The sequence below is a fragment of the Uloborus diversus genome, chromosome 2, assembly GCF_026930045.1.
Source record: "Uloborus diversus isolate 005 chromosome 2, Udiv.v.3.1, whole genome shotgun sequence".
Lineage (NCBI taxonomy): Eukaryota > Metazoa > Arthropoda > Arachnida > Araneae > Uloboridae > Uloborus > Uloborus diversus.
The window spans coordinates 212,713,114-212,740,997 of NC_072732.1; the positions used below are offsets into that span (position 1 = coordinate 212,713,114).

Sequence of the window (27,884 nt, forward strand, 5' to 3'; positions counted from 1 at the left end):
TGTTGACTTTTATTGAACTTGCTTTCCACACTAGAATACAAACATCGACAATCATAAAGAAAATGTATGTACGCACATCATGAAAAAACATTTCTCTAACTTCTTCAAAAAAAAAAAAAAAACTCATTTTATACAATTCATTACAAGATTCGGATTGGATCTCTGATTCCATTAAGTTCCATTTGATCGGCTTTTTTCTATTACAGGAAAAATAACTTTACATTAAGCTTTTCAATCTGGAAAATCGGTCTTGCCTCTTGTTGAGCCGATTGATGTTAGCTATTTTCTGCCGATTTTAGATGTGATCTAAAAAGTAAACATAGTATTATTCGAAAATTGACACTATTTTTGTTTTTAAATTTTTCTCAGTTTTGGTGAAAGTGTAAAAAAGGGTGCCTCATTTTCCATTTTTACTTTCTTCTATATTTTATATATAGAAGGAAGTATTGGATTCGTGCAAATTTTCGAGTTTCGAATTTTGACGGATTCGAACGTTTTGAGGTGTGCTGAGTCCATTTCGACCATTTTTGGAAAATGTCTGTCTGACTGTGTGTCCATGTTTGTGTCCGTATGCTTGTCACGTATGTGTGTGACCAGTTTTTTGTGGCCGCTCTACACCAAAAACTACGAAATCAAACGGGGGTTGAGCTATAGAACGTTTTTTGTCGGCAATTGGGACTACTGTATCTCAGGAAATAATGAACGGAATCAAACAAAAATTTATCGAAAAGTAGCCCTTAGAAGGTATTAGAGTTGATTCTATTTTGGCGTCGATAGCTGAAAAGGGGGTGGCGCAATAGAACGTTCTTTGTTTTCATTGTGAGTGCCATATCTGAATAAGTAATGCTACGTTCTCGATGAAATTTGGAATAAATGTGAATCCATATGTAAACAAGCGTTGGTTCAATTTTGGTGCCAATCGCTCCATGGAGGGGGGGGGGGGACTGATTTTGTGTGAATAAAAATAGCTTTATAATTGCAACAATAAGAAAGATGAATCGTAATAAACTTTCATCTGGATTATTCGCGTGATTTTAATCGTTGAAAAACATAGACTAATAATAACAGTAGACCGAGCTATGGCAACCCTTTTGCTGCTCATAAACCAAACCATGTGACTGGTGGATATCCTAGCAACAGCGGGCGTTAATAGTAGCAGACGATCAACGCCAGCGCGAAATAAAATAAATAGAATTGATGGAACACGGAAGAATGATCTTTTATGGAGTTCGATTTGTAAATTTGTTATTCTAAGTTGTAAATATTTCGTTAAAATAGTGAGTTTTTCGTTTAGATAGTATTGTGCATTTTCTTTAGTCAATTTCAATAACTCTCTAAGCAATAAAAGATGCAAGCGACCAAGAAGAATCAGCAAACGGTAAGATTTTTACCTACAGTTTCAATTTAAGATACCGATTAGTACATTTTTGCGTTAACGCAAAACGTTTACGCCATTTCGTTCACGCCAACGCTGACAGCTCCAAATGAAATAAAAGTTACCGAAAACTGATCAAAAACTATTACTAATCTTACTACTATTATATATGCGAAAGTTTGTCTGTATGGATGTATGGATGTATGGATGTTTGTTACTCTTTCACGCAAAAACTACTGAACGGGTTTTGATGAAACTTTACAATAATATAGCTTATGCATCAGAATAACACATAGGGTAGTTTTCGTCCCGTTATGGGGGGCAAAACCCCCTTAGGGGGGCAATAAAACACAATTTTTGTATAAATTCTCTAATATTGGGATGAAAAAATACTTGCACATAGTTACATTATATGTTCATCGAAAGCTCTGATTTTTCTGCTGAAGATGGCACCTGTTCGAAATTTCTAAGTAGAATAAAAAACGAGTTATGAGCTTTTTAGATCCATGTTCGAAGGCTTTCCTCAACTCAATACAGTATTTAGTGTATCATCTCAACTCCCTGTCGATAGCGATAATTGTGGTATTGTTGACTTTCTTTTCTTTTCGTGATTGTTCAAGGCTTTTCTCAAGTCAAATCTTGAAGTAAGATTTTTGCACAAGATTGGCAAATAATACATGATTTGGCTGATGATTTTCCATTTAAACGGAACTTTAATGTAATTAATGGTTTTTATTATTTATGCTGATTGAACACTTACTCATTATCCAAACAACCAGCAGATCGCCAAAATTTTTGCAGAAAGATTTTTGTAGCTGATGCATTTGGCAGTTTTTTCAACGTTGCTGTTTTTGAAGCCGAAGACTACGTCATAATGTTTCTCAGCTTTCACCATGTAAACAAAATATCGCCAATCAAAGAATTTTCAAAAGACTTTTTTTACTGTGTTAAATAATCCAGCAACGAAATTAGGCAAATCCATAAACAGCACAAAAACTTCCATTAATTTTCTTTTTTGCACAATTTCAAACAATCACCAAATTGTATTACTTATTTTGGTAACATTTCGGATGAAACTGTTTAGCGCCATTTTATGGTGACCAAAAATATCTCAGCATCTGGCGACGATATCTCTGTGACGAAAATTAATATCATATCGTTTTACAAAGTAAGGAAAGAATGGGGGAGCGTCATCGAAGGTACCCCGAAACGACTTTCGCAAATTCGGTAAAATCGCACCAAGAGCCAGAATGATTGAAATTTCCCGAAATAACTAAAGCAAGTATAAGGGGATTACGAGCACAGCTACTTTTTTTTAATCACTTCGTACTTCATTAGCCATACAGAGAAGGTTTTAGACTCCATGTTTAAAAAAAAGTATCAACAGATTAATCTTTTTAAATATGAGAAGATTAATTTCATGTTTTTTAAATTTGTATATGCTTAAATATAGTGCTTTCGTTTCTAAATCAATACTACTTTGTTCTTTATACTTATTGCTATTTTAGTTTTATGGGTAAGGAAGAAACTCGATTTTTAATCACGTCAAAAAGATGTGTTTTAAATTCTTTCACTTAAAACAGAAAACAAAAGCAAGTAACGATTTTTTCTAATAATTATTACTGACCCAGGCAACGCCGGGTATTTTTGCTAGTGTCAAAATAATGCATAACTAAAAGAAAAACAGTTCAATCTCTGTACCTGGAAGTTTTTTTTAATGAAAACACATTGTCTTAAAATACATGTCGAGTGCCAAACTATAGATAATGCTGCCATCTAGCAACCATGCTGCCAAGTGTTCGCCAAGCCCTTCCACTAGTCACATGATACATCTATGAACCAATTTTCTTTATCAGCAAGAATGAGAAAGCTCGATCTACTCTTATTATTAGTCTATGTTGAAAAATGACAAGAAAATCGCGATGATTTAAACTTTTTAACTGTTGCCATCTTGTGTATGTTAACAAATAAATATTTGTGATTATTTTAAGCAAGACTTTTAAAATAATTTTCAATTTTCAGTCTTTGCTTTGCTTTTGAGATAAATCGGGAACTGGGATGGTCGTTAAGTTTTGGCGTCTGTGATTTGGTTTTTGTAGGGAATATTGCTTCCTCATCAAGCATGAGGAGGGATCAGACTTATAAGAAAGATATAGAAGAAAGTTTCGTGATGGCCACATCATACTAGTTATTTATGGAGAGAAATGTAATTCGGAACTCCAGCGCTCGAATACGCTACCTTGCGGTGATTTACAAAACTGCAAATGAAACTAAAACATTGCCACGTTGCGTTCCATGTGTGTCTGCTGACGTAAACACAGGCAGTTTGTTCTGAGTATTTATTAACGCAATCGATGTATCTTAGTTTGCTTTCAGCTACAGAAATTAATTCGTCCCTTAGTAGTATTCTCGAGCTCCTCAAAATAATGTTAGTGTTCATTATTTCCTTAATAATTGGTGAAAGCGAAAATTCTGGATTAACAACCTTGGATAACGTTATACAAGGTAAAAAATTTTATTGTTTTGTATGAATTTGTAAGAATATGGGAGTTTTTTTTAATCTTAAATTAATTAAACTTACCATATTTTACAGCAGCATTTAGTTGGAATGGACAGTATGCAAAATATTTTCTTGAATATATTATCGTAGAACAAAATGAATAACCGAGAAAGAATTTACTTTATTCCTTTTATTCTCAGCTGAAAGGTTTCGCCAAATTTGTTTAGGGTTATAGTTTTAGTATAGTGCGAGCAAAGTAGCCTTGGCGATATTTCGCGTTTTTAGTTAAACCATTTTTAATTTTTATCATGAGTGGAATAAAATGGTAGTAAGATTACAGAATTCGATAAGTGAAAAGAAATAATGGTCAATCAACTGAAAAGAAAACTACCACCATATATCCGTGAGATTTTTGTTGATGATTTGCATAACATGACACAATTAAATCGTAACTCAGAAATTAGAAAAATCGAAACAGAAAATTTTTAAATGAACCGATTCGGGAATTCGAGAGAAATAACCCAGCTACAAATGGAAAAAAAATAAGCGCTAGCCAAGCAAGGCAAAAAAGTATCATCTTCTTTCGATAATAATTTGTAATGTCATATTGAATTTTCTAGCATTAACTGTTGTTCTTGTCAGGCCACAATTATCATTTAGTTTTATCAAGAATTGATAAATATCGAATTCAACATCGTGGAAATAGCTGCTTAGAACTACGAACTACGTAGTTTGCATTAATCTTTAACGTTTAGTAATGCTTCTTGAATTCTCATTTCTTTCTACGTGGGCCAGAATATCCACAAGACTTTGAAAATTAATTTAAAAAGAATAAAGCGAAAAAATCATACGTACGAACAAAAATCACAACACTTTTAGCATTTTCTTCGTTACCATGTGCGTTTGTTTTAGTTTTTAAGTCCGCCATTAGACAGTGACTTCAGTGCCCCCTATAGTTCGTTGGAGTTGCGAATAAAAGAAGGAGTTGCCAGAAAATTTCAAAATTTTGAGGAAAAGCACCAAATTGATCACTTATTTGAGTTACAGTATAAATGTCATATTTTTGCGCTAGGAATGTCAGTTGTGGTGAGATTTTATGTTTAAATCTCAAAAGAACAATTACGTCATTTGTCATCGTCCTAACTGACCCGGATTACACCTATGATTGTAATACAGTAAAACCTCGTTAAGTCGTCAATCAAGGGACCAAAAATTTTTGACCACTTATCCGGAGTGACTCCTTATGTGGAGTGGGAAATTAAGGAAGAAAAAAAAAGCCTTACAAATATTCAGGAATAGTAGTAGAATTCTGTGAGAAAACAATAGCTTATGTAATGAATGTCTATAGTAAATTAGTGGAAATTTTAAAAAGGGGAGAAATACCAATGGTAGTTATTTTGTTTTATTTTCTCTTACTTATACATTACTAAAGAACAACTTATTTTAATGTAGTTACGGTACATTAATACAATCTTTCAATGTTGACTCATGAAGTTGTTGCTTACAGAAAAGAACTCTTGTAACATACGTCAAGCTTTGAATTCTGTTTGTAGTTTCTTGAACGGATGTTAAATGCTGACTAACTTTCTCCAGGTATTAGATTTTGTATGCCTTGCTGGAAGGAGTTAGATTTATACTCTCGGCACTTGGCAGAGTCACAGCAAGAAGTATGCTTTGAACGACCAGAACGGAGGATCGAGATTTCAAGGAAAAATGAATATCAAACAGCCTTTTAACTAAGTCCGACGCTATTTTCTAAGATCCAATAAGGAAAAGGAATTTTAGAAAGCAATTTTTGAGTGACTAGTTAGCCAGGTAAAATTAAATTTGGTGACCAGTAAAGGAGGATCATTTTACATTACTGTGAATGAGACCTTGTCAGGACCAAAGAAAAACGACCACTTAAACGGAGTGACCACTTAACCGGTCTACTACTTATTGAGGTTTCACTCTATAAAAACTCTTAATATTGTGTAGAATTTACGCTGTATTTCCAGCGCCAATAGAGACATTTTTGCCCTTTCTAAGAATACTTAACTATTCTTTTGAGGCTTGAATATCTAATGTCATCACAGTTAACTTCTCCTGCAGCGAAAATAGGACATTTTTAATGTAATAAAATTAGTGAACATGAAATTTAAAAGCTTTGAGGCCATGCTCCCCTTCGAAGTTATTATTTGATTTGAAAAATAAATAAATCTTACGTCCATGGGGGTTACTTTTGGCAAGTATTGGGGGGGAAAAGCAAAATCAGGCACCGTTGTGTAGAATAAAGGTATTTGCCTGTTCCCTGAGCATGATTAGAAAGTGTATCAAATTCGATTCTAAAAGCATCCATTCTATGTCAACTTAAACTCTTAGTTCTCTGGACTAATATTTGGAAACAGTGGGTAATTTCTTTTTTCAGTGCAACAAAATGCTCTAATAGACGCTCCTACAATAAAGTTTCTATGCGTGATGGGAGATTTTTTCGCTGGATCAAGGAGATCCTGGAAGGGATGAAAACTTTCAGCTTTGAAAACGTACAAAAAAGAGTGGTAATCTCAAGTTATTTACATGTGACCACAAAAATGGGTAAATTGTAGTTAATATCACTTTTTTATTTTGTTATTTTTATACACTCACGCCCTCCTTGAAGTTTTCCTACACCCACCCCCTTAGGGGGCAACCCTTCTACGTTGAGAACCACTGTTCCAAAACAACTGATCATCTTCGTCCGGTTTGTTAAGAATAATGGTTGCAAATTTAAAGCCATATGGTCAGAGATTCGGTTTCAAACTAACAGATGGAAACTTCCTATCAAAAAAAGAAGCATGCGGGCCGTGGTGGCCTGATCGGTAAGGCATCAAACTTGTGACCGGATACCAGTCGGTCGAAAATCCACCGTCTTCGTTAATGGTGACTGGGGGACGTTAAATATGCTCGTGGTCACTAAGTCCTCCAAGTGAAAGGATACCTCTGGAGGGTGCTAAGCAAGGAGTTATTCGACATCTGGTTTCAGTCCAAATTATCGAACTGTCCATAGATGTTGCTGCCATCTATCGTGTCGTCAAAGCCAAATCGGACTTCCACCTTATTAGTTGCTCGATTAAACGGAAAACGTACCACCCTGCCTTAAATCGAGTAGCCAGGCTACCCAAGCTCGGGTTCCCGAGTGGCATAAGTAACAACAACTAATAACAACAGAAGCATGTTTTAGTGATAACAAGATTTTTGGTTTAAATTCCTTTTCCATGTTTTCTCTTGTTTCTAAAGAAATATGTATAACTTTTTATGTGTTTTGTCCCGAGAGATTATGATGTGCGGCCCTGGGGTAAAAAAGGGGGGGGGGTAGGCACTACTGCTGTAGATCACACCAAAAACACTTAACTTTTATTTAAATGCTTTACCTGATAAGTTTTGTCGTGCTTCAGCTTCACTTGAGATGAAAATCTTCATTGGGACCCTAATAAAAAAAAAAGAAAGAACAAATAGCTATTGAAATATGAAATATGTATCACATATCACAATTCAAATCATGCGTATTTAATGTACATGATGTTTATAAAGTCTTGCAGTGATAAAGAAAACTCATTTAAGAAAACTATTTCAGATTTAAACTTTTTTATTATTATTCCTATCTAAAAAAGTTTTTTCCACAACAATAATACATTTCTACGTGTGAAACTTTCACAGTTCTAAGAGGATTTTGGCGACTTTCAACTTCGTGCCAGGTATTACAGCAGTTAGAGTTTACCTTCTAGAGAGTGAGGATTTGGCCATAACAGTCCTTACATGGATTAAAATGTCATATTAGTATTGTCTATATGTGTTAAGATCAATCGATATGGGGGGTTGACTTTCGGAATCCCTCATGCGGCCCTCTGTGACTTCTTTTTCTTCCCATAAACGCTATTTTTAGTTTTCGCTATTAGCGCCACCTACAAGCCTTTAGCTAAAATTGTACTAATGATTAAAAAAAATTAAAATCTAAGGATCAAAATTAAGAAGGTAATTATGTAAAAATCTTAGTAATTTTTTTAATAAATTTTCTTTGTCAGTGCGAGACTTTAGAATCGCATGTAATATAAAATACAAAATTTTATACGCAAAAATTAAAATGTTTTAAAAACCTTAAGTTTCAGCAAGATATAAATTTTATTTTGTTTTGTTCTTTATAAATTAAAGTATTTATTTAGTTATTTTCATTGTGATATACATAGTCTACAAATCTTACCTTCAGAAAACCCAATTTCTTACCAATTAATTGCCGTAGTGAAGCTTTTCGTGAAGAACTTTCTTGCCATCATAATGATACAAAGAATGCAGGCAAAACCTGCGGATAAGATGGTTGTCAATAACAGTGCAGAAAAGCACATCTCAGCCACACCTTGAAATTTCATATTCTCTAAAAAATACAAGTAGGTTAGTTTATTAATTGGCAAATATACGACTTCGAAATCAAATAATTGTACATAACGTTAAAATTGCAAAATATTTTCTTCGTTTTAATCATGGACGAATGCAAGGGAGCGGCGATCGCCCATGTCGACATTTTTCGACATTAAAGTTCCAAAAGCATTTTTTAGTCAATCTGCTAAGAATTTATGGGAACACTATCGGAAAAGTTTCGGAACATTTCAAACTCGGGGTCTTAAAAACGCGATTTGAAACCATTTTTGGTAACGTTAAAGGAAGGAATAAGTATCAAGCACTCTTTCCTCTGCTAATTTTTCAAAACTGCAGTTCCAAAAATACAATGTTAAACGATGATGGATTGTGTTACGGAAGCGGATTTGGAAACTAATTTTTCCAAAATTGAAGTTCTAAAAACGCAATTTCGTCCCTCGCTTGAGGGATTCCTGGATCCATCCTTGGTTTTAATTCACTCAAGTTGGTGTAGAAAAAAATCGAATACGACTTTTACTGAACATAACTCTTTGTGCATTGCACACTAGATACTGGAAATTCTTAAATTAAGATCTGATACGAACTATAATTCAACAGAGAAATGGCAATTATAAAACCATGAGTTAAACAAATATATTTATTAGTACGACGAAAAAGTCAAAGTAGGTGCTCAAATAAGTTAGTAATTTTTGATAGGACACTCGCCTTATCGAAGATATTTTCATTTACTAAGGGTACACTTCAAGAATGAGTTATTGTCTGTTTTGAAATGTAGTATTTTTTTTTTCTAGGATCTACTATTTCTTAAATGCGATTATGATTTTCCTTTGATAATATTAGTGATCAACGTATAATCAAATAAATTGTAGGACACTGCGGTTGCTTGCCAGTGGCTGCGGAAAGAGGTAAAACGAAAGCCCACCCACTTACTCCTGTCCAATCAGACATCTACCTCGTCCACGCCGAATTGCAATGTTTTACCATTTTGGATAATCTTATAAATCACCGCAAGGTGGCGTATCATATCTCTAGAAGTGTGAACCTGTTTTTTTAGAGAGAAATACTTATAACCTGAATCGTTCATTAAAATTCTATGGGTGGCCTCAGTGTTTTTGGCGTTATTTGGTGAGGAGAGTTCAAGAGGCACGGACCGAAATCTCGAATGGTTAACATAGAATGAGTGAAATGCGATCCAATCGAATAGTGCCCTTCTTGATGCACTGTAAAAAATTCCTGTAATTTTACGGTACAAAGTTAGGTATGGTTGCATCCATGTTGTCAGTACTTTTTACCGTAAAATCCTATTTTACTGTAAAATTTACAGAGGAAAATCAAAAACTCTTTGGAGTTGTGCTGAATAAAAAAGCGAGTTTTAAGTAATTGGGATCGAACGCGCAATCTCTTTCCTGGGTATACGGCGCGCAAGCCTGATTGTAGCGCACTGTAGCGCCTGTAATGGGACTCGACAGAAGAGCGAGAATGAGAAATTACACGCTTCACAAACATAAGACACGTGGCATACTAATTGACTCAACGATCTCCTAAGTTTTCCGGTAAAATGTACTGTAATTTGTTTCTGTTCTGTAAACAGTCCAGTTTAAAGTAATATTTACAGCAAAACCTTCCTGAGTTTCTAACAGTGGGAGCACAACGACCCCTTTTGTTTTGTCGAAACACTTTTCTTATAATTTCTTTTTTGTATAAGGGCAGTTCTCAAAAGGTGGGAGCAAACACAGACCTCAACTTTGAAGCTTCAACACCAAATAACTTTCTTTTTAATTAACTCAAAAATTTTTGAGTTAAATTATAATACTGTATAGAGACAAGAATTGACATAAATTTTGGAAAAAATGCTCTTTAAATGCCCTTAAAAAATATTTTCTTTGCTAAAAGGCGCAATTTTGGACATACCAAAACGTTAACTGAGCAAATGTACCATTAAAGAAAAAATTTTTTAAATTATTTCCATACGTTTCAAAAAAAATTTAAAGGTATGAATCTTACACTGAATAATTTTTTGTTAATATTTTACACAAATAACAAAAGTAAAGACAAATTATTAACTTTGTAAACGATTTTAGAAAATAGTAAGTTTGAAATTTGATGCATGTCCAAAATTTACGATCTTTACAATGCTATTTTTTGAGAACTAAGTATATGATGTTTTCATTTTAAAGGTGTTTATCGAGCCTCGGAATCAATTTTTAATTGTTTAAAAGTGTTTTCATAAGCTTTTATGCATATCTTAGAAGAAAAATATTTTTTTTTAAACGTACATGTGAGATGTCCAAATGGCGTTACGATCTTGACGCCGATAATTTTGTCCATTTATTCATAAGTTTTGATGATCTACTGTCTTCTAACCTCAATAAAAAACGTTATTATAATGTTATCTTCTTTAATCCATTGGTATTCTGCATAATTAATATGTTACACATTGAACAATACATAAATTACAGTAGAAACATGGCTGCTTATGATCGAACCGAAAGCCATTTTGCGCTAAAATCGCCAAGCAAACCTCCGTTGGCGACAACACAGTATACGATAAGCTAAAGGTTACCAGAGGGGAATTCCAATTTGACAAATGTAGTTTATCGTCAGCTTTACCAGTTTTGGCGACTTTATCACCTACGCTAGCATTTTTTTTTTTTTCCGCTTTTATTATTTTAGAATTCTTTTTCTCTTCTTTCTTTTGGAAACATAATTTAACGATCTCCAAATAGAAGTACGAATTTCTTTCTTCAATAATTTTTTTAGACATCATTTTAATTCTTATGACATTAGAAAAAATATTCATTATTAAAACTGATGTCACTTTTTACAATTGTATTATTTTTAATTTGAAGTTTTTTTTTAACCTTGCATCAATTTCTTCAAAATCATTCCAAAACTTTATTAAATGTAAGGAGCAGCATGTATAGCCATTCAAGTATTTCATTAATATCCTCTTTATTATTAAATTGCAAAATTTAAAAAGTAGTAAATAAAATTTTCATTGGAAAAGTTAAAAATCAGATTAACAATTGTCAAAAATGGTGAAACTTACGTTATGATGATGTCCAAAATCCGTTACCTACAGGAAAACAATGTCCAAAATCTGTTACCTACAGATTGCTGATTTAATTTGCTGATTAACAATTTTTACAAATACCTGCTGTCTTTTCATGTTCATATATTGTGTTCTAGGTATGCATACTATAGAATAAAATCAAAATTGATGTCAAATTCGAAAATTTTTGAAATTGCTCAAAGTTAACTTTTTTGTTCCCACCTTTTGAGAACTGCCCATATAAACCATACTGCTACTATCAGAAATACCAAAAATAGTATTTGTTTCACATTTTACGTGCAATTAATGTTTTTTAAGCGGTTTTTTTAATATTGCAAACTGCTCTACCTGCCTAACTTTAACTTGCAGTGCGAATATTCGTTATTAGTAGACTTAAAAGAATTTCAGACCTTCCTTCAACCGGAAAAATATTATTCAGTTTTAAATAAATACTTCACCGAAACACTCTTACAAACCATGATTCCAAGAGGTATTATTGTCTTGATTGCAGTCTTCTTGATTTTGACACTGGCATTTCTGCAAACAACTTGTTGCTGAATCTTCTTGAATTGATTGGCACCTGTGAGTAAGAAGTTAAGACATTTTCTATACGTCTCGTGTACATACATTATGCATGTAATTATACATGAAGTATATATTTTGTAATACTTTTATATTTTATATGTCCTCAAGGATTTGCATATTTTTTGTATACCTATTACATAAGGTTTTGTTTTATGACTAAAGCTACAATGTACATTTAAATAACAATTAACGACAGAAACTTCGGGGTTTTGCTTAAGACAGCTTTAGCCAACTTGTTCGTTTGCTTCCTCTTCTAAAGGCTTTATAATGGTTAGAGAGAAAGCATTTTAATACTTTTAGGTATATATTTTAGACATCCTATTTCAGATATAACAGGGGGAGAGGGTCCTGCATGTATTTAAAAAAAAGGATAACGTTTTCCATATTTGGTGAAAAGAAACAGCAAATTTTCGAAGAAGAGAGGGGAAAGTTTGCCTACTTGGTGGTTTCTCTTGGAATTATTGTTCTCAAAGATGAAATATGATAGCTTTGTACAGTCGAACCCGCTTTTAACGCGCGCAAAGGTACCGCGATATTTGCTCGTTATAACCAAGAGCTCGTAAATAAAGAGTTCGTGAAAAAACTCATACAAATTCCTCATAGTTGCTTTTTTCTTCTTTTTAATAACTGTACTGTACCAAAGAAGTTGGTTTATCTGCTTTGGACTGTCTGCATGTCTCTTGTATCATTGTTTTTAATAATACACATATACACACATATAGAATTTTTATATGTTTCTTTACTCCACAAATTAAAAAACGTGCTGTCATCTCTTGTTCCCAGGATTAATGATTTATTGCTCGCTTTGGTTGACTTTGGATAGTTAAGGAAAATTTACCAAAAAGAATAGGTTGAACTGAAAGTGAATAGAAATTTTATGAATCACAAAAATATTGCTCGCTTTAAACGGGCTTGCCCGTTAAAAGCGAGTTATACTTCCATAAACTTAACATTGCATCAACCAAGTATATCTGATTTCCTCGGTAAATCCGAGTTCTCGTTAAATCAGGTCTCGTTATAAGCGAGTTCGACTGTACTCCATTCAAAAGAAAATCGCCCCCTGTCGCGTAACTAACCTGTTTAGAGAGGGATTGTTGGTTTCCTTGACGAAACCGACATATATCTATGCTTTATCCTCTAAACAGAAAAAAAGAATTTTGATTACTCTTTGACAAGTTTTGAACTACCTTACTTTTTCTTCAGGGTTTCCTACATCTTTTTTTCAAACCATTTTCATTCTGAAATTAAGCAGCCAAAGGTTTTTTATTGATTAGGAAGTCAAGGACGGCTCCAAGTTTTGGATGAAGTCATTATTGAAATGTACGCCCAATAGTTCAGTCATTTAGTCGAAAAAAAGGGGGTTACCTGGAAAGTTTTCCGGGAGTTTTGAAAATTGGATATTTTATAGATTTTGATGTGCTCTTTTCGAATTTCCACTTTGCCACCTCGTATCTTTGCTGCTCGCGCGGCCATATTGAAAAAATGGCGTCTAAAAGCGGTATTTTGACCAAAGACAAAAAGGACGACGTGTCTTTATAAATCAGGACTTCAAGTTTAGTCAACAGTGCAGAATTGCTAGTAACAAAGCCAACAAAATGCTTGGGTTCATCAATAGATTTATTTCAAACAAATCTAAGAAAGTTCTTCTGCCTTTATATAGGAGTTTAGTAAGATCTCATTTGGGGTATGCTGTTCAGTTTTGGTCGCCTTATCTGAAGAAAGATATTTTTGTATTGGAAAGGGTTCAAAGAAGGGTAACTAAATTAGTAAGGGGACTCTCAGATTTAGACTATGATACCAGACTTAATAGGCTTAATATGTATAGCCTGGAGCAAAGGAGAGTCAGAGGGGACATGATTCAGTTATTTAAATTTATCAAAATGAAAGATGTAAATGGATTAAATTTTTGCGGGGAAAGCAGGACAAGGGGTCATTGTTTTAAGCTATTTAAATCTCAGGCTAACTTGGAAATCAGGAAAAACTACTACTTTAGCAGGGTCGTGGGTACTTGGAATAGCTTACTGGAAGAGGCGGCAATGAGCAAGGGAGTGGATAGCTTTAAGAGGGCCATTGATCTTCATTGGGGACTAATTAATTGACTAGGACCAGCCTAGCTGGGCCCAGAGCCTGTTGCTGGTCGTCACATTTGTATTTGTATAAATGTAATAGTTTGGCCCAAAAAATAGGCTTGGATGTCATCTCCGATGATTTCACCAAATTGAAGTCTACATCCCATGCATCCACTGATACTGGGAAAACGAATTTATCTCATTCTAATGAAGTGAGTAATTGCTACGATCAAACGTGGCTTTTAAAACACACTGTGCCCACAATTACAGAAAAAAAAGTATACTCAGTACTACAAAATCAGTATATTACGTAAGTATACTGCATACATTAATGCATTTTTAAATCATCAAAAATAAAAGCTTACGATTGTCTAACGTACCCTGAGACGCAGGTGAAGGATCCGTTCTGAGGATTGCAAATTAAACTAGTTTGAGAAGAGCAATTTTGTTTACAGTTCTTGCTATAAACAGAACAATTCGTTTCACAATAAAGTCCTGTCCATCCGGGAAAACATTTACACGTACCATCGACGGGATTACAAGAAGCATTATTTTTGCACTGACAGACACCTTTGCAATCTCTTCCGTACGTCTCATTTGAACAAGGATAATTGCAAAATTTCCCAATCCATCCCGAAAGACACTTACATGTACCATCGACCGGATTACAAGATGCATTATTTTTGCATTGACACACATCTTTACAATCATTTCCATAGGTTCCATTTGGGCAAGGATAATCACAATATGTCTCTATCCACCCTGGATTGCATGTACAATATCCACTGATAGGATCACACCTACCACCGTTTCTGCATAAACAATTCCGTTTACAGTTTCTTCCATACGTTCCACCGGGACAAACGGAGGTACAGTGGGTTCCAATCCATCCAGGTCTACACGTACATCTACCATCAACATGGCTACATCTTCCACCATTTTTGCACTTACAAATATGGGTGCAGTCTTGCCCGTAAGTTTCTTTTAAGCAAGTAGAGTCACAACGTCTTCCTAGCCATCCCGGGGCACATTTACATGACCCGTCAATGTGATCACACGTAGCGCCATTTCTGCATAGGCAATTTTGTTGGCAGTTGAGGCCATACGTGCCGTTTTTACAAGGAGAATTACATCTTTTACCTTTCCAGCCTAAAAGATGTATAAAAAAAGTTATAGTGGCATTTTCAGTTATGTATGCATACATTTAAAATTTGAATTTTCTTAAGTATTTATAACTGTAAAAAAGTAATGTAGAATTTGAAATTTTACGTCGTAACACTAAGTATCTCACTTTTTAACTTTGGAATATTTAATTACTCTTTAAAAAGCAAGTGATATCAATTTCTATCTCTTACTACTCATCAGGGTCAGCTCGATGGTGTACAGTGTCCTTTAGGGTGGTTCAAAAAAATTTTTTTCGAGCTAAAGTCCAGGACACTTCCTATTTTTTTTTAGACTTACTGTTGATCGCTGGTAGTGGACTGTATAACTTATTTTGAGAAATAGCTGAGGCTGATACAATTGTAGTTTTGCTTGGTTTTATTGAAGAACCATTATATTGTATACATCATGCCGCCGCAGTCTTACAGTTTCTGGCGCTTGTCCCAGAGACCGCAGCATAAAACTGCAATCCCAGAGGCGTTGCCACAGGAAAAGTATAAATATATAAATTTGCGTATGCACAGTAAAATACATACTCCCGGCGTTGAAATTGATAGATTTCAAAAATATTTACCAATAAAATTATCAGTAAAATACCATAAAATGCACAGAAGGAAATTGAACAGATATAAAACTCAATTACAATCAAAACATGTAAACATGAAAATATGTTTACACAATAAAGCAAATATACTTTACACTGAACTCTTTCGATTTGATTTCTGATTATTAAAAATTCTTCGTAAGTAAAATTCAATTTGCCCATTGCACGGTTTAAATGAAATTTAATTGCTTTGACACCATATTGAGATTTAGATGGAGTAAAATTCCATTTGATTATTTCAAAGCAAATAAATTTTGATGAAGTCTCATCTGGTTGGCTTACTAAATTGTGTAAACGATAGAGTTCGTTGTGAGCACCGATATAGGTTTTTGCGTTATCGCTAAATAAACCAGCACATTTTCCTAGACAAGGCATAAATCCCTTTAGCAAAGCACTAAACGAATCAGATGCTAAAGTCGACACAATTTCAAAATGAAAAGTATGGGATGACAAACATGCAAATATTGTAAATACCTTTTGCAATGCATCTTTAAATTGATATTGAATTTTAATATAGAATAGACCTGCGAAGTCAGTGCCAGTATTCAAAAAGAGAAAGGTTTGTTTGCAGCGTTCGGGTGGGAGGTCTCCCATTTTATGTTCTAAAATTCGTGGTTTGTATTTTGCACAAATCACACATTCATGTACAATTTTCCGAGAGAGATCTCTCCCCTGAATTATCCAAAATTTTAATCTAGATGCATGCAATAGTGCTTGCGCACCAAGATGGCAATTTTTTAGATGTAAATCTAATAAAATGAGTCTTGATACCTTGTGATTTTTAGGCAGTGCTATTGGATGCTTTGCATCAAAGGATAATTCGGAATTTGATAAACGACCTCCAAGTCTTATGATATTTAAATCTTTATCATGAAAAGGTAACAATTTTAATTTACCTGAGATTTTAACCGGGTTTCCCGATTTTAGCTGCTGAAAATCATTACTAAGACATTCATGCTGGACAAACGATAAAAGTTTCAATTCACTGGCAGTGACATCATCTGCAGTAAAAGGTTCAACCTTCTTCATTTCATTCTTGCAGTTATAATTGAACTTAAGAATATAACTAAATACATTAATTAATTTTCGATAATTAATACTCAAATTCAGGAAATTTACCAAAAGCACATTTTTTGTAACAATTAAAACAGTTTCAAGAGTATCTTTCAGTTTACTGAAATATAACGATTGATTGAGATTATTCAGTTCAAAATAATGTTCACTTAATAGAGGTATAAAAATCTCTGGTTCTTCCCACCTCTGCTGATTTGACAAGAGAACACTTGCATCTTGTCCACGGGAGATAATATCCGCTATATTATCTTTGGAAGAGGTATGTTGATACTGGTAATTTCGATCCATAGGTTGACTTACCTTCATTCTATTGGATACAAACGGCTTCAACTTCTCGGGATGGGTTTTAATCCAGGTGAGAACAATGGTCGAGCCACTATACAAGTAAATATGGTTCATTGGCAACTGCAACACAGGTACAATCTTGGATATAAGTCGCGCTAATAGAAGGAACGCTGACAACTCCAAACGAGAAATTGTTGAGGTCTCTAGAGGAGCTACAGCTAATTTACTGCACAAGAGACTCGTATTTGCGCATCCAAACGCATCTATCGAATTCAAGTAGACGACTGTTCCAAAGGCTTGTTTTGAAGCAACAGCGAATCCGCGTAGCTGAATAGTAATTGCGTTAGAAAGATGACTGCATCTTGGAATTTGCAATTGATTTACAAATAAAAGTCGTTTTAAAAAACTCCACCACTCCTTAGGGGGATAAGGATCCGACCAGTTGTGTAACAACACCCAAAGTCTCTGAAGGAACATTTTTTCTTTCGAAGTGAATGGCTGTATTGGACAATGGGGTTTGAAAATTCTAGAAATCATAAAAAGAACTTCACCTTTCATGTAATTTTCCTTGAGATTCACTGTCACATTAAATTTAAAATAATCCGAATTTGAACGCACCATTTCCAATTTCTTGCCAGTCATTTGTTGAGGTGTAAACGAATGTTCAAATTTTGTGTGTAGTAAGTCTGGATAGTTAGACATCGATTTATGGAGTTCCATTTCTTCTTTATGCAAAACTTGAATGAGATCAGACTGTTGGAACTTCGCCTGATCCAAATTTTCCGAACCTGACAGAACGTCATTGACACACAAGTCCCCGCGTGCGACTTCACATGCATCGGGAAAATCTTGATGTCCTTCATCTATCAAAGTCCTTCGAGTACTAGTGGCAAGAACTGGCGAAAGTCTCTCTGCGACATCTCTGGAGCTTCTCAAATTGCTTAATGACCTACTCTTTTCCTCTATTGGAAGTTTTACTTTATCTCTACCAGAATTATCGCGTCTAGCCATTTTACTGAAATATTCCTCGCTATACAACTCTTTAAAAGAAACATTGATTTACCCCACTATTTTCAGGTTTCTGACCTTGAAGCACACTGACGAGTGACGCTTCTTGTTTGTACGAAAATTATTTTATCGCGGAAAACGAATTGTTAACATTTACATTTGAAGGTACTGAATTACTGCCATTTTTGTCTTTTTCATAATGTAGCAATGTATTATGCCTTTTGAAGCATACAGAGCATTTGAATGTTGAACGACAATCAGACTTGTGTTGCCTTAAGCAATTTCTACACAATTTGTGATTTTTTACAAATTCTAAGCGCTGAGAAATATTAAAATTGTTAAACTGGTTACACTTAAATAAAGAATGTTGTTCATTACACATCATACAAAGCTTAATGTTTTCATCGGCATTAATCAATAAATTTCTGGGTTTTGACATAGGATTTTGAAACCCTTTTACATTTTTGTTAGAAATACTCGTATTTAATTGATCAAGCACATTAGATCTGTTATCTATAAATTGTAATAATTCATGTAATGACGGAATTTCTTTAGTAGCTACAGATAATTCGTATGCCTTTCTAGAATCTTTGTCTAGCTTTTGAAGAACAATGTTCGTTATTATCGCATTTGACGAATCATTACATTCTAAATTAAGCGCTTTTAAGCCTCTTAAATTCTTTTTAACTTTATCAGATACATTTCTCAATAATTTTGAGTTTTCGAAATTTATTTTTTCTAATCCCAATATTTCCTGAATATGGAGATCCACTATTGCACGTTTATTTTCATACCTAGCCTTTAATGCACTAAACAAGGATTTAAACGTGTCCTCACTAGTTTCTAACATTTTTGCTTCACCTTGTAAGGCAGCTTTTAAATAGAACAATTTTTGAGTTTCTGAAATATTTTCATTAGCAGAAATCATGGATTGAAAATGACCTTTAAAGTTAGCAAATTCTTCAATTCTACCGCTAAATTTAGGTAACGGGATAGTAGGCAATTTAGGAGCCAAATCAAACTTTAATGAATTGATAGGGCTAAAGTCTTCAGTTTTAGACTTATTTGTTTTATCAGTAAACCTAGTAAGGAAATATTTTATGTTTACCTCCAGAGTGTCGCAGATCGAATCCAATTCCATGAAGATTTCATCACACTCGAATTCTTCTTTTTCATCCAACTTTAACTCACCGTATAACTCGAAGAGCCTTTTCAATTCTTGTTTTAATTCCGAGATATCACGTAATTTACTTTCGCATTCAACTTTAGTCTTCTCACACAATTCTTTATCTTTTTCATCGAATTTAGTTATAATCGTGAGCTTTGCTTTTACGCGTCCCCTTAATCGGTTCAACTCAGCTTTATTATATGTTTTAGCCATTTTATTATCCGGCTGCTGGACCATATGTTGGTCGCTGGTAGTGGACTGTATAACTTATTTTGAGAAATAGCTGAGGCTGACACAATTGTAGTTTTGCTTGGTTTCATTGAAGAACCATTATATTTTATACATCATGCCGCCGCAGTCTTACAGTTTCTGGCGCTCGTCCCAGAGACCGCAGTATAAAACTGCAATCCCAGAGGCGTTGCCACAGGAAAAGTATAAATATATAAATTTGCATATGCACAGTAAAATACACTTACTAATAGTATTATTTAATAAAAGTTTGAGCTTCCTACTCAAATTTTAAAAGGGTGATCAATGACCCCTTCATTTAACATTAGCTGTTTTTTTTTTTTTTTTTTGTAAATAATTATTTTAAAGCAATGTATATGCATATTACTAGAGTATAATATAATAAGCAGCATTGTTTTTTCAGTTCAATGTATGTTTTTAGCCCCCCTCTTCGTACTAATGAAGTTTGGGGGAGTGGGTTGAGCACCCTCTTTCAGTTGAAATAGAAGGCTAACATTCTTCCAGTATAGTACTATGCACAAGTCTAAAAATATTGAAGGGTGTCATGTTATCTAGGACAAACTCTTTTTTACATGTATTTTTGAACTACCCTAGTTCTTTGAACAGTAACAAGATAGCAGTGACAACTCTTTTTGATAAGCTAAAAGATCGTTGTTCAACTATGCTTAATTTTATTGCATAGTCAATCATTGTGAAAATCTCAGTAATTAGACATGAGGGAAAATCTTAAAAAGTTCAGTGCGATGCAAATTATACAATAAAGCCGCGTTGAGGAGCAGTTTTATTGCATAGATGTGCTGAAGACTTGTGCTGAAACCCAGTTTACGATACCGTTACAATTCATTCTTTAAAACTATTTAGATTTTACCCAGAGCACAGAAGTGCCGTATTTTGCTTAATAAAAATCAGTTTTATTGTGCGTTAGTTCACTACTGGTATCTTTGATATCATGCCCTTTAAATGCATTTATTAAAAAAAAATCTAGCTCTATTGGCACACTATTGTTTAGACTATTTTGTGCCATTGTCATCATTTGGCTATTATTAAAAGTTTCAATTCGAAAAATTTTCTCTTCGATAACCGTTCTGACATGGAAAAAGACAGTAAAATCGTATGCTCCGTGTATTCTAATCCTTTTAATCTGTGAAAAGTTTTCTTAATTTATGCAGAAATGTTCCTGCCTTTAGACATCTGTAAACGAGGAAGAGAAGACATGCAGCAGTTCTCGAGTGCTTAGAGTGGTTTTTGTGCAGTTGGTTCAGTAAAGAAACTGTTGCATATGAGAAACAATTTAATTGAAACAAACAGAAAAAATATGTACCTGGTTCACAGAAACAAGTTCCATTTATATGATCACACCCATCAGAATTAACACAATCGCAATGGCTGACGCACTCTTTTCCATAATAATTGTAAGGACATCCTGACAAAAATATAAAATACTTAGTAAGCGAATATTACATGGAAGTCAATAATATATCACTAATCAATCTGCTTTTTTAAAATAAAATACGAATCATACACATTTTGCACTTGTATCGTATCCATTAAAAAGCGATTTCTTAGCTGCTATGGGGGAAAGTTTGGTAATAACGCTTAGTGGGACAGTACGATTGTCAAGGCACCGAAAAGAGTTATCGCATAGACACTCAATGATTCCCTTAAAATCCGAACTAGAGAAATGTATCGTTAAATTGAGGAAATCGTTGAATTGGGTATCGATAAATTGAAGTTATACCGTATTTATTTTTGCAGTGCTTTGTAACACCAACTGCAGTGGACCTCGATTTTACGCTAATTATTTCATACGTTATCCTGCTTCCGACTTAATTTTCTGCTGGTCCCTGAAAAAGGTTATACTGATAATGTTAAATATACTGGATTTTATGGCACCCTTTTTTAGAAAGTTCGCTTGATACTTTTTTCTTTAAAGATTAAAATATTTGTTCGTCTGCAAGACTCGCAAACTTTTTTTTTTTTTTTGGATTTCTATTTTTTTCAAGACAAATTTGTTTAACAGCTGTTTGAAGCCGCTCTGGCATTCTTTTTGTGCTGTCTAAATGTCCTTTCTTTGCGAGAGGAGATTTCCTATGATCTTCAACTCTTTCTTCAGTGACAACTGAGGACTACAGTTGTTGGCTAACACCTTTTTCGAAAAAAATTCTGAATTTGGTGACACATATATCGTCTCATCAAATAACGAAATTCTTCAGTACCGAATATACTACCCGCATTCAATGATGAAGACGAAGAGGAAACCGCAGAGAGTGTCTCCGCAGCTGATCAAACGATTCTAAGCGTTTAAATATCAAAAAGTTATTTTTGTTTGTAAATGCAAACAAAGGAGCGAAATTTGCACTATGCTCTATCCAAAGTTTGAGCGCAATTACCCAACCGTGAGGAGCATTGATCTACATCAACGGTGCAATTAAATGAACCATGAAATAAACATACAACTTTTATGCAAATCATTTGGTTACAAACGATTCCTTACGCTTTGGAGTTACACAAAAAATCTCTAAATTTTTTTAAAGGAAGTATAATATTTTTTTGTAAGGGACTTCATTCCCCTACTTTCCCTTACACGAATCACTAGATGATGGAGTTGTTTTTGTTTCTATTCCTGGAGTTGGCATAACGGAAAATCAACATAACTGCACAAATTTAAAAAAAACCCAGAAAATCCAAGAAGTCGAACTTTAAAAAAACACTTCGTCCAATTTAAAATCGAAGCATTTTAAAATACGTAGGGGTTTCAGAAAGTAAGGTTACAAGAGGGTTACGGGTGTGCACATTATACGTATAAATAAAAATCCCTCTGTAGGTAACGGAAATAATCATAGCATTCAAACGGTGTCGGTAGATGGAGCTGGTAGGCCGGTAACATGCCGAAATTTGAGTTAGAAGATGGCATCCTTGACGGAAGCATGGTCCACAGTTGAAATAATGATGCGGTTTTTGTGTGTAAAGAAAAATTCTCCAGCTGAATTTCAACCTCAATTGGCGATTTCTATCTCTTCGGACCGTTAAAGAAACACTTGGGATGTCTGCATTTTAGAACTGATGCTGAGGTTCAGCTAGCAGTCTTGATGTGGTTGCCCAACCTTGACGCTGATTTCTTCCGTGCCGGTTTCGATGGTTTGGTGTACCGATGGAACAAATGCTTCGATAAGCATGGTTACTATGTAGAGAAGTAATGTGTACGTGTGCCTTCCTACATTGTATATATTTTTTAATTCCTGAATAAACGTTTTCTTAGGCTTGTTACCTTATTTTTTGATACCCCCCTCGTACAATCAATAACATTTGTTGCAAGTCTTAAAAACTTTCTATCCTTTTCCAAAAGAGAAAGACCTCAAGTGTCCACTGCCAAAACGTGAAATACAAGTCTGCTGGTAAGACCATATAGTATGTTTGATTGAAGCAGAAAAGCGAAAGTTATGCTCATTTGAAAGTATTATATCTGTACCTTTCTTGATAGGCTGTACTAAAATGCACGTGTTGCACGGTACATGTTTGGATGCCTTGGTCTGTTTTATTGTTCCAGATTTGCTTGACCATAAATCAGATTTTTGTAGGCTATGTTTTTATTTTTGTACTGGATATTTTCTTTGCTGATGACCGCCAGAATTTTTACCAGTGAATCACGGGTTGGTTCTTTATATTATCGGGTAATAAATAAGCCTTGCATAGTTCGCGTAAAGCAACGTTAACATGGATTTTTTTGCAATTAAAAAAATGCTCGATAAATACATTTCTCTCAGCGATTGTCCACAAATCAAAAATGTCACGTTTTGAGGGGAAAGAGGGTAAGTGAAATTTTGACAGTTTATGACAAGGGGAGGGAGCGCAAACAAGAAGTGTGTCACTTCACATTTTTAAAAAGAATCTATAATATTAAAACATGTAAGCGTCTGCCTGTATGTGTGCCTGCAACCCTAACTCCTCCAGACTGCCAATGTCTACAGATCAATATTGCAGGACAACACTGGTATGGTTGGATGCAGGCCATCCGGGGGAAACAATTCTGCCCAGTCTTACCCCTTCAAACCTTAAAGGGGTCGGACATCCAGGGGGGAAAGCATCAAAAATATCAATGACCCCCATTCACGGTTTGGCAACGGTCCCATCAGCTATCGGTCTGCGGGTATTTTTATTAATTACGCAGTGTTAGTAGAGCTAAAAAAACTTGTCTTATTTTCTGATTACTGGACTTCATACGCATCACGAAAATGTTTAGGTCTTATACAGACTTATGACTGCACCAAAAATGCTGAGAAAAGGGCAAAGTAAAAAGATAATTTGAGTTTTCACCATGTTTCTGATAAGGACCCAAAGAGGCTTAAAACCATGAAAATACGATTATAAAGAGAGTATTTCATATTAAATGAATCGTTTATCATTCTTTTACGAGGTTTCTTAGTTAAAAACTTCCAAAAGATCTCTTTTTTAAATTGAAAGTAGAGTTTATAAGCCGCATAAAAGCAAGTGTTATTATACGCCGTAGGGCCAGATTTTCGTCTGCTACAGTACCCACAATGCATTGCAGTGACATTTTATAGCCACAGTGATAGTACAGTAAAAATAGGGTTCGGACCCAAACATCCAAAAAAAAAAAAGCTAAACCTGGTGCAAATTGTTTATTACCCTCCCAATAAGAACAGGTAAAAAGTCCCACCCCATTGTGCGTCGGGTTTTGGAATGGGGGGCATCTAAAAATTGCTATTTTGGGTATTTTTTCATAATTTTTAGAGTAAATTTGAAGTGAGAATATTATGTTATACTAAATTTAAAAGCATGAAATTAAAGGTTTTTGACCCCCGAGAGGGATGACATAACCCACCAATGCTACAGAGCCCCCCTATCCCCTTAAAACGAAGCAGTACCCCCCCGAACCCCCCTCCATGCATTTCATATGGAAACATTATTTTATGCTAAGTTAAAGTTAGAAATCAAGTGTGTCCATCCTCCAAGAGCGATGGTGCACCTCCTCTCTAAGCGACAGCACCCTCCCCTCTGCCAAATAAAATAAATCCTCACCCCCCCCCCCCCCCCCCCACCTTTTATTTCAAGTAAAAGTATTATTTCATGCAAATCTAAAATGCATTGAATCAGGACTGTCCACCCCATAAGAACAGTAGCTCAGGTCCCTAAACGAAATTATATACTGAAATATTATCCTCCCCCCCCCCCTCTGATGGTGCACATTTGATTAAATGGCCAGAAAAAGTACGCTGAACTGTCTTTTGCTTTCAAATGATTTCTCCTAAGCTTGTAACAAAAAGTCTTCGTTATCAAGATATTTTTTGGAATCTAGATCCTCAGCAAAATCGTTATTGTTGCAGCTATGTCTAACACAGTTTGTGCATATAATTTAGCACTTCAGTCCACTTTCAGACTTTTCAAACATTCACTTTATCCAATAAACCCCTCAGAGCAAGCACAAGATTTGAGACGCAGAAAGTCTTCTAGAGCAGAAGGCTTGACTGTTGTAACAGGACACAGATTATATTTCTGTGGTGCTTTCTTTGCACCCATCAAAAATGACACTAGCTTTCCCATACTTACAAGTGACCTACACACTGCATTGCTGGCATATTTCCTCGAAGCCTACATATCAGTACCAAAAATATGATCAAGCATGTATCTTCCATCTATTACATATGAAGCAGTGAGAAGCAAAGGGATGTAAGTGGCAAAATTAAAAATTTGGAGATAACCAGTACAAATGGTTGGTGAACCTCTCCTCTATCTTGGGGCAAGAAATGGTACTAGTAGACCTGGTAGTTGCTTCTATACAGCATGATTTAGAAAAGAAAATCAATGAAAGCCTACCTAGGATCTTATCTTTAAACGCGTTTTATTCAAAACTTGAAAATGTCCACTTACATCCCTTTGCTTCTCACTGCCTCATATATGACACCAGCTGTTCGTTCTATGATGTTGGATGAACCTTTTGCTCCAGATAATAGCACTTTAACGATACAGGATTTCTTTCCTTCTGAAACCAGATTCATCGAATACTGATGGAGGATCAGCGCATAGCTCGGACCAGAAGTTTTTAGCAGTTTGTTATTCCATCTTCACTGTGTTCATACCATTCGGTGTAAAAGATGGTTTGGGCTTACACATCTTTACAGATAGTAACTACTCTCGTAACAGTAGCTAAAATTGTTTGTCTTCAATTTCCTTTGATGTTACTACCCGAACGTTAAAGGTCTCATCGCAACTCACCTTATCATCAGCGAGCAATACCACTACCAACTTGAGAGGAAAGAAACTTCTGGGGGCTTTAGAAACGGATTGTGATTTCCAAACTGGGAGACAAAAAGGTGTAAATATTTAGCATTCTATTGTTGTATTGCTTATTGCTCTCATCAAGACTTATTCTATCATTGAATCATTACAGGTTCTAGACCACCTGAATTTGTCACTGCGTTAGATCGTTGGATAGCTGATGTTTAAGCTGATGATTGATGTGATCAAATTTTTTTTATCGCATACTGTACTCTAAAGTTTCAGATAGTGCTGCAAGTACATGTGCGCATATTTAGCATAATTCACATAACCTGCTGCGTAAAAGAGAGGCAGCTTGGTGTTTGCAAATAAGAACCCCCCACCGACTTAGAAGGTGCAGAATTGCAGCATTGCCCGTCTCACTATTGGCAATTCCGGTTTGTCCCACCCTTACGGTGATGGCAAAAGATTGTAGAAAAGTTGAATTAAGTTAATCAAGAAGAAGTAGGGAAACTGGTCAATTTTGACTTTTTTTTATGCTGCAAAGGAATTTTGTTTTCCAGCGCTCTAAACAGTTTAATAACTCTACTCACGAATAATTTGGTTACTGAGCTCGCTTATATCTTTTAGAATTATTATTCTGACATTACCATATCATTGTGAGGCACTTTGTACTTCGGAAAAGTTTAAGTCAGGGAAATTTTTTCGTAAACTTTACTGCAAAAGTTGATTTTAGAATGTAAATTCAGGGTTACCCCCCCCCCCCCCTCAAAGCGATGGCGCGCCTCTTAAGTGTGACAGAGTACCCATCCAGAATAAAAGTCCTTAAAAAAGAAAGAAATACCCCTTGAAAAAACTGCCTTAAAAATTCCAATGAGGTGAAGCTGCTCCATGGACCCCGCCCCCCCATTATCCCCCCCCCCCCGCTTGTGCACCCCTGTTAATTAGAATTTTTTTCTGTGTGAGTTTATTGTTTTACTATTATAGAGAGGTTTCTGCGAGGTTTGAGAATTCTTTTTAAGTAATAGAAATATTATTTTTATTTAAATAGAGGATTATTTCGTCCCCCCCCCCCTTCCCCCCAAAACCCGACGCGCAAAGTGCTGGGACTTTTTACCCCTTCTTGCTGGAAGGGTAAGAAGTAATTTGCAACAGGTTTCATCTTTTTTTTTTGGATGTTTGGGTTTGGCCATTTTTTGGCCTAATTTTACTGTACTATGACGTCAGGTAAATGGGATCCATTGCTACCGGCCGCTGGTGACATTGAGCCAGCGGTGCAAACGGACGCGGCAAGCGAAGGAGAGCCTTCTAGTGTAATTGCGAAAAATAGCATGGCATGAGACGATGGAAAAGGGAAAGGCGAAGTGTGACATTTTGTAACAAAAAAAGGAGGGAGTCAAAATTTAAAAAAAAAGTTTGACATCAGTGACAGAAAAATGTAACACAATCTGCAGTATCTTATTATCCAACAAAAAAAAGACCAGTAAGGTACAGTAAGGATGGCTCCTTACTTCACTTTTGTGAAATAAGAAAAATTAGTATCAGTGCTACGGTTTGATATATACTTATTAATACCGGTAAATGTGAAACAGATTTCCTTACTAACTCTTGCATTTTTGATCTGTCATGCGATAACCAATACAACAAATATTTTCCGTTTCGTTCACTATTTTCTTCATAATCCTATTTTCAGTCACCATTTTGGACCTGCATAAGAAAAAATGCAATTTAATGATTCACATAATTCATTGACCTTCATCGTGAAAAAAAAATATTACATAAATCCCCTACCGTACTTCCGATGTGGCAGGTAGTAAACGACACTTCTAACTGTAAAATTATCCTGTCTTGCAACGATAACCATGAGAAATAACACTTGAATTCGGTTTAAAAACTGTTTAAAATGGTCTTTTTATCGGTAAAACTTTTTTTTTAAGCAAAATGGTCGTTTTATGCATTTAAAACAAAACCCACAAATTAGCATGTAGAATGCATCAAATTCATTCCCTCCCGTTGATGGCGTTATAAAATATTGTTATGAGTCCGGCGCACTTCAAGAAATTCTTTCAATAATGACACAGTTCTTGCAAAAAAACACAGATCATTTATCTTGAAGTGAGTACCTAGA

At 35.0% G+C, this 27,884-nt stretch overlaps 1 protein-coding gene across 1 annotated transcript; it reads right to left on the minus strand.

The window, feature by feature from the left end:
• On the minus strand, window positions 1-27,456 carry LOC129216783 (multiple epidermal growth factor-like domains protein 10). Its single transcript, XM_054850999.1, has 7 exons — window positions 27,363-27,456; window positions 20,841-20,942; window positions 14,351-15,119; window positions 11,793-11,896; window positions 8,115-8,262; window positions 7,265-7,320; window positions 1-306 (listed from the first exon to the last, which is right to left on the minus strand). Exons 1-7 carry the CDS (start codon window positions 27,454-27,456, stop codon window positions 296-298), a joined length of 1,284 nt encoding a protein of 427 aa, XP_054706974.1. The 3' UTR covers window positions 1-295.
• Between the last annotated feature and the right edge of the window lie 428 nt (window positions 27,457-27,884).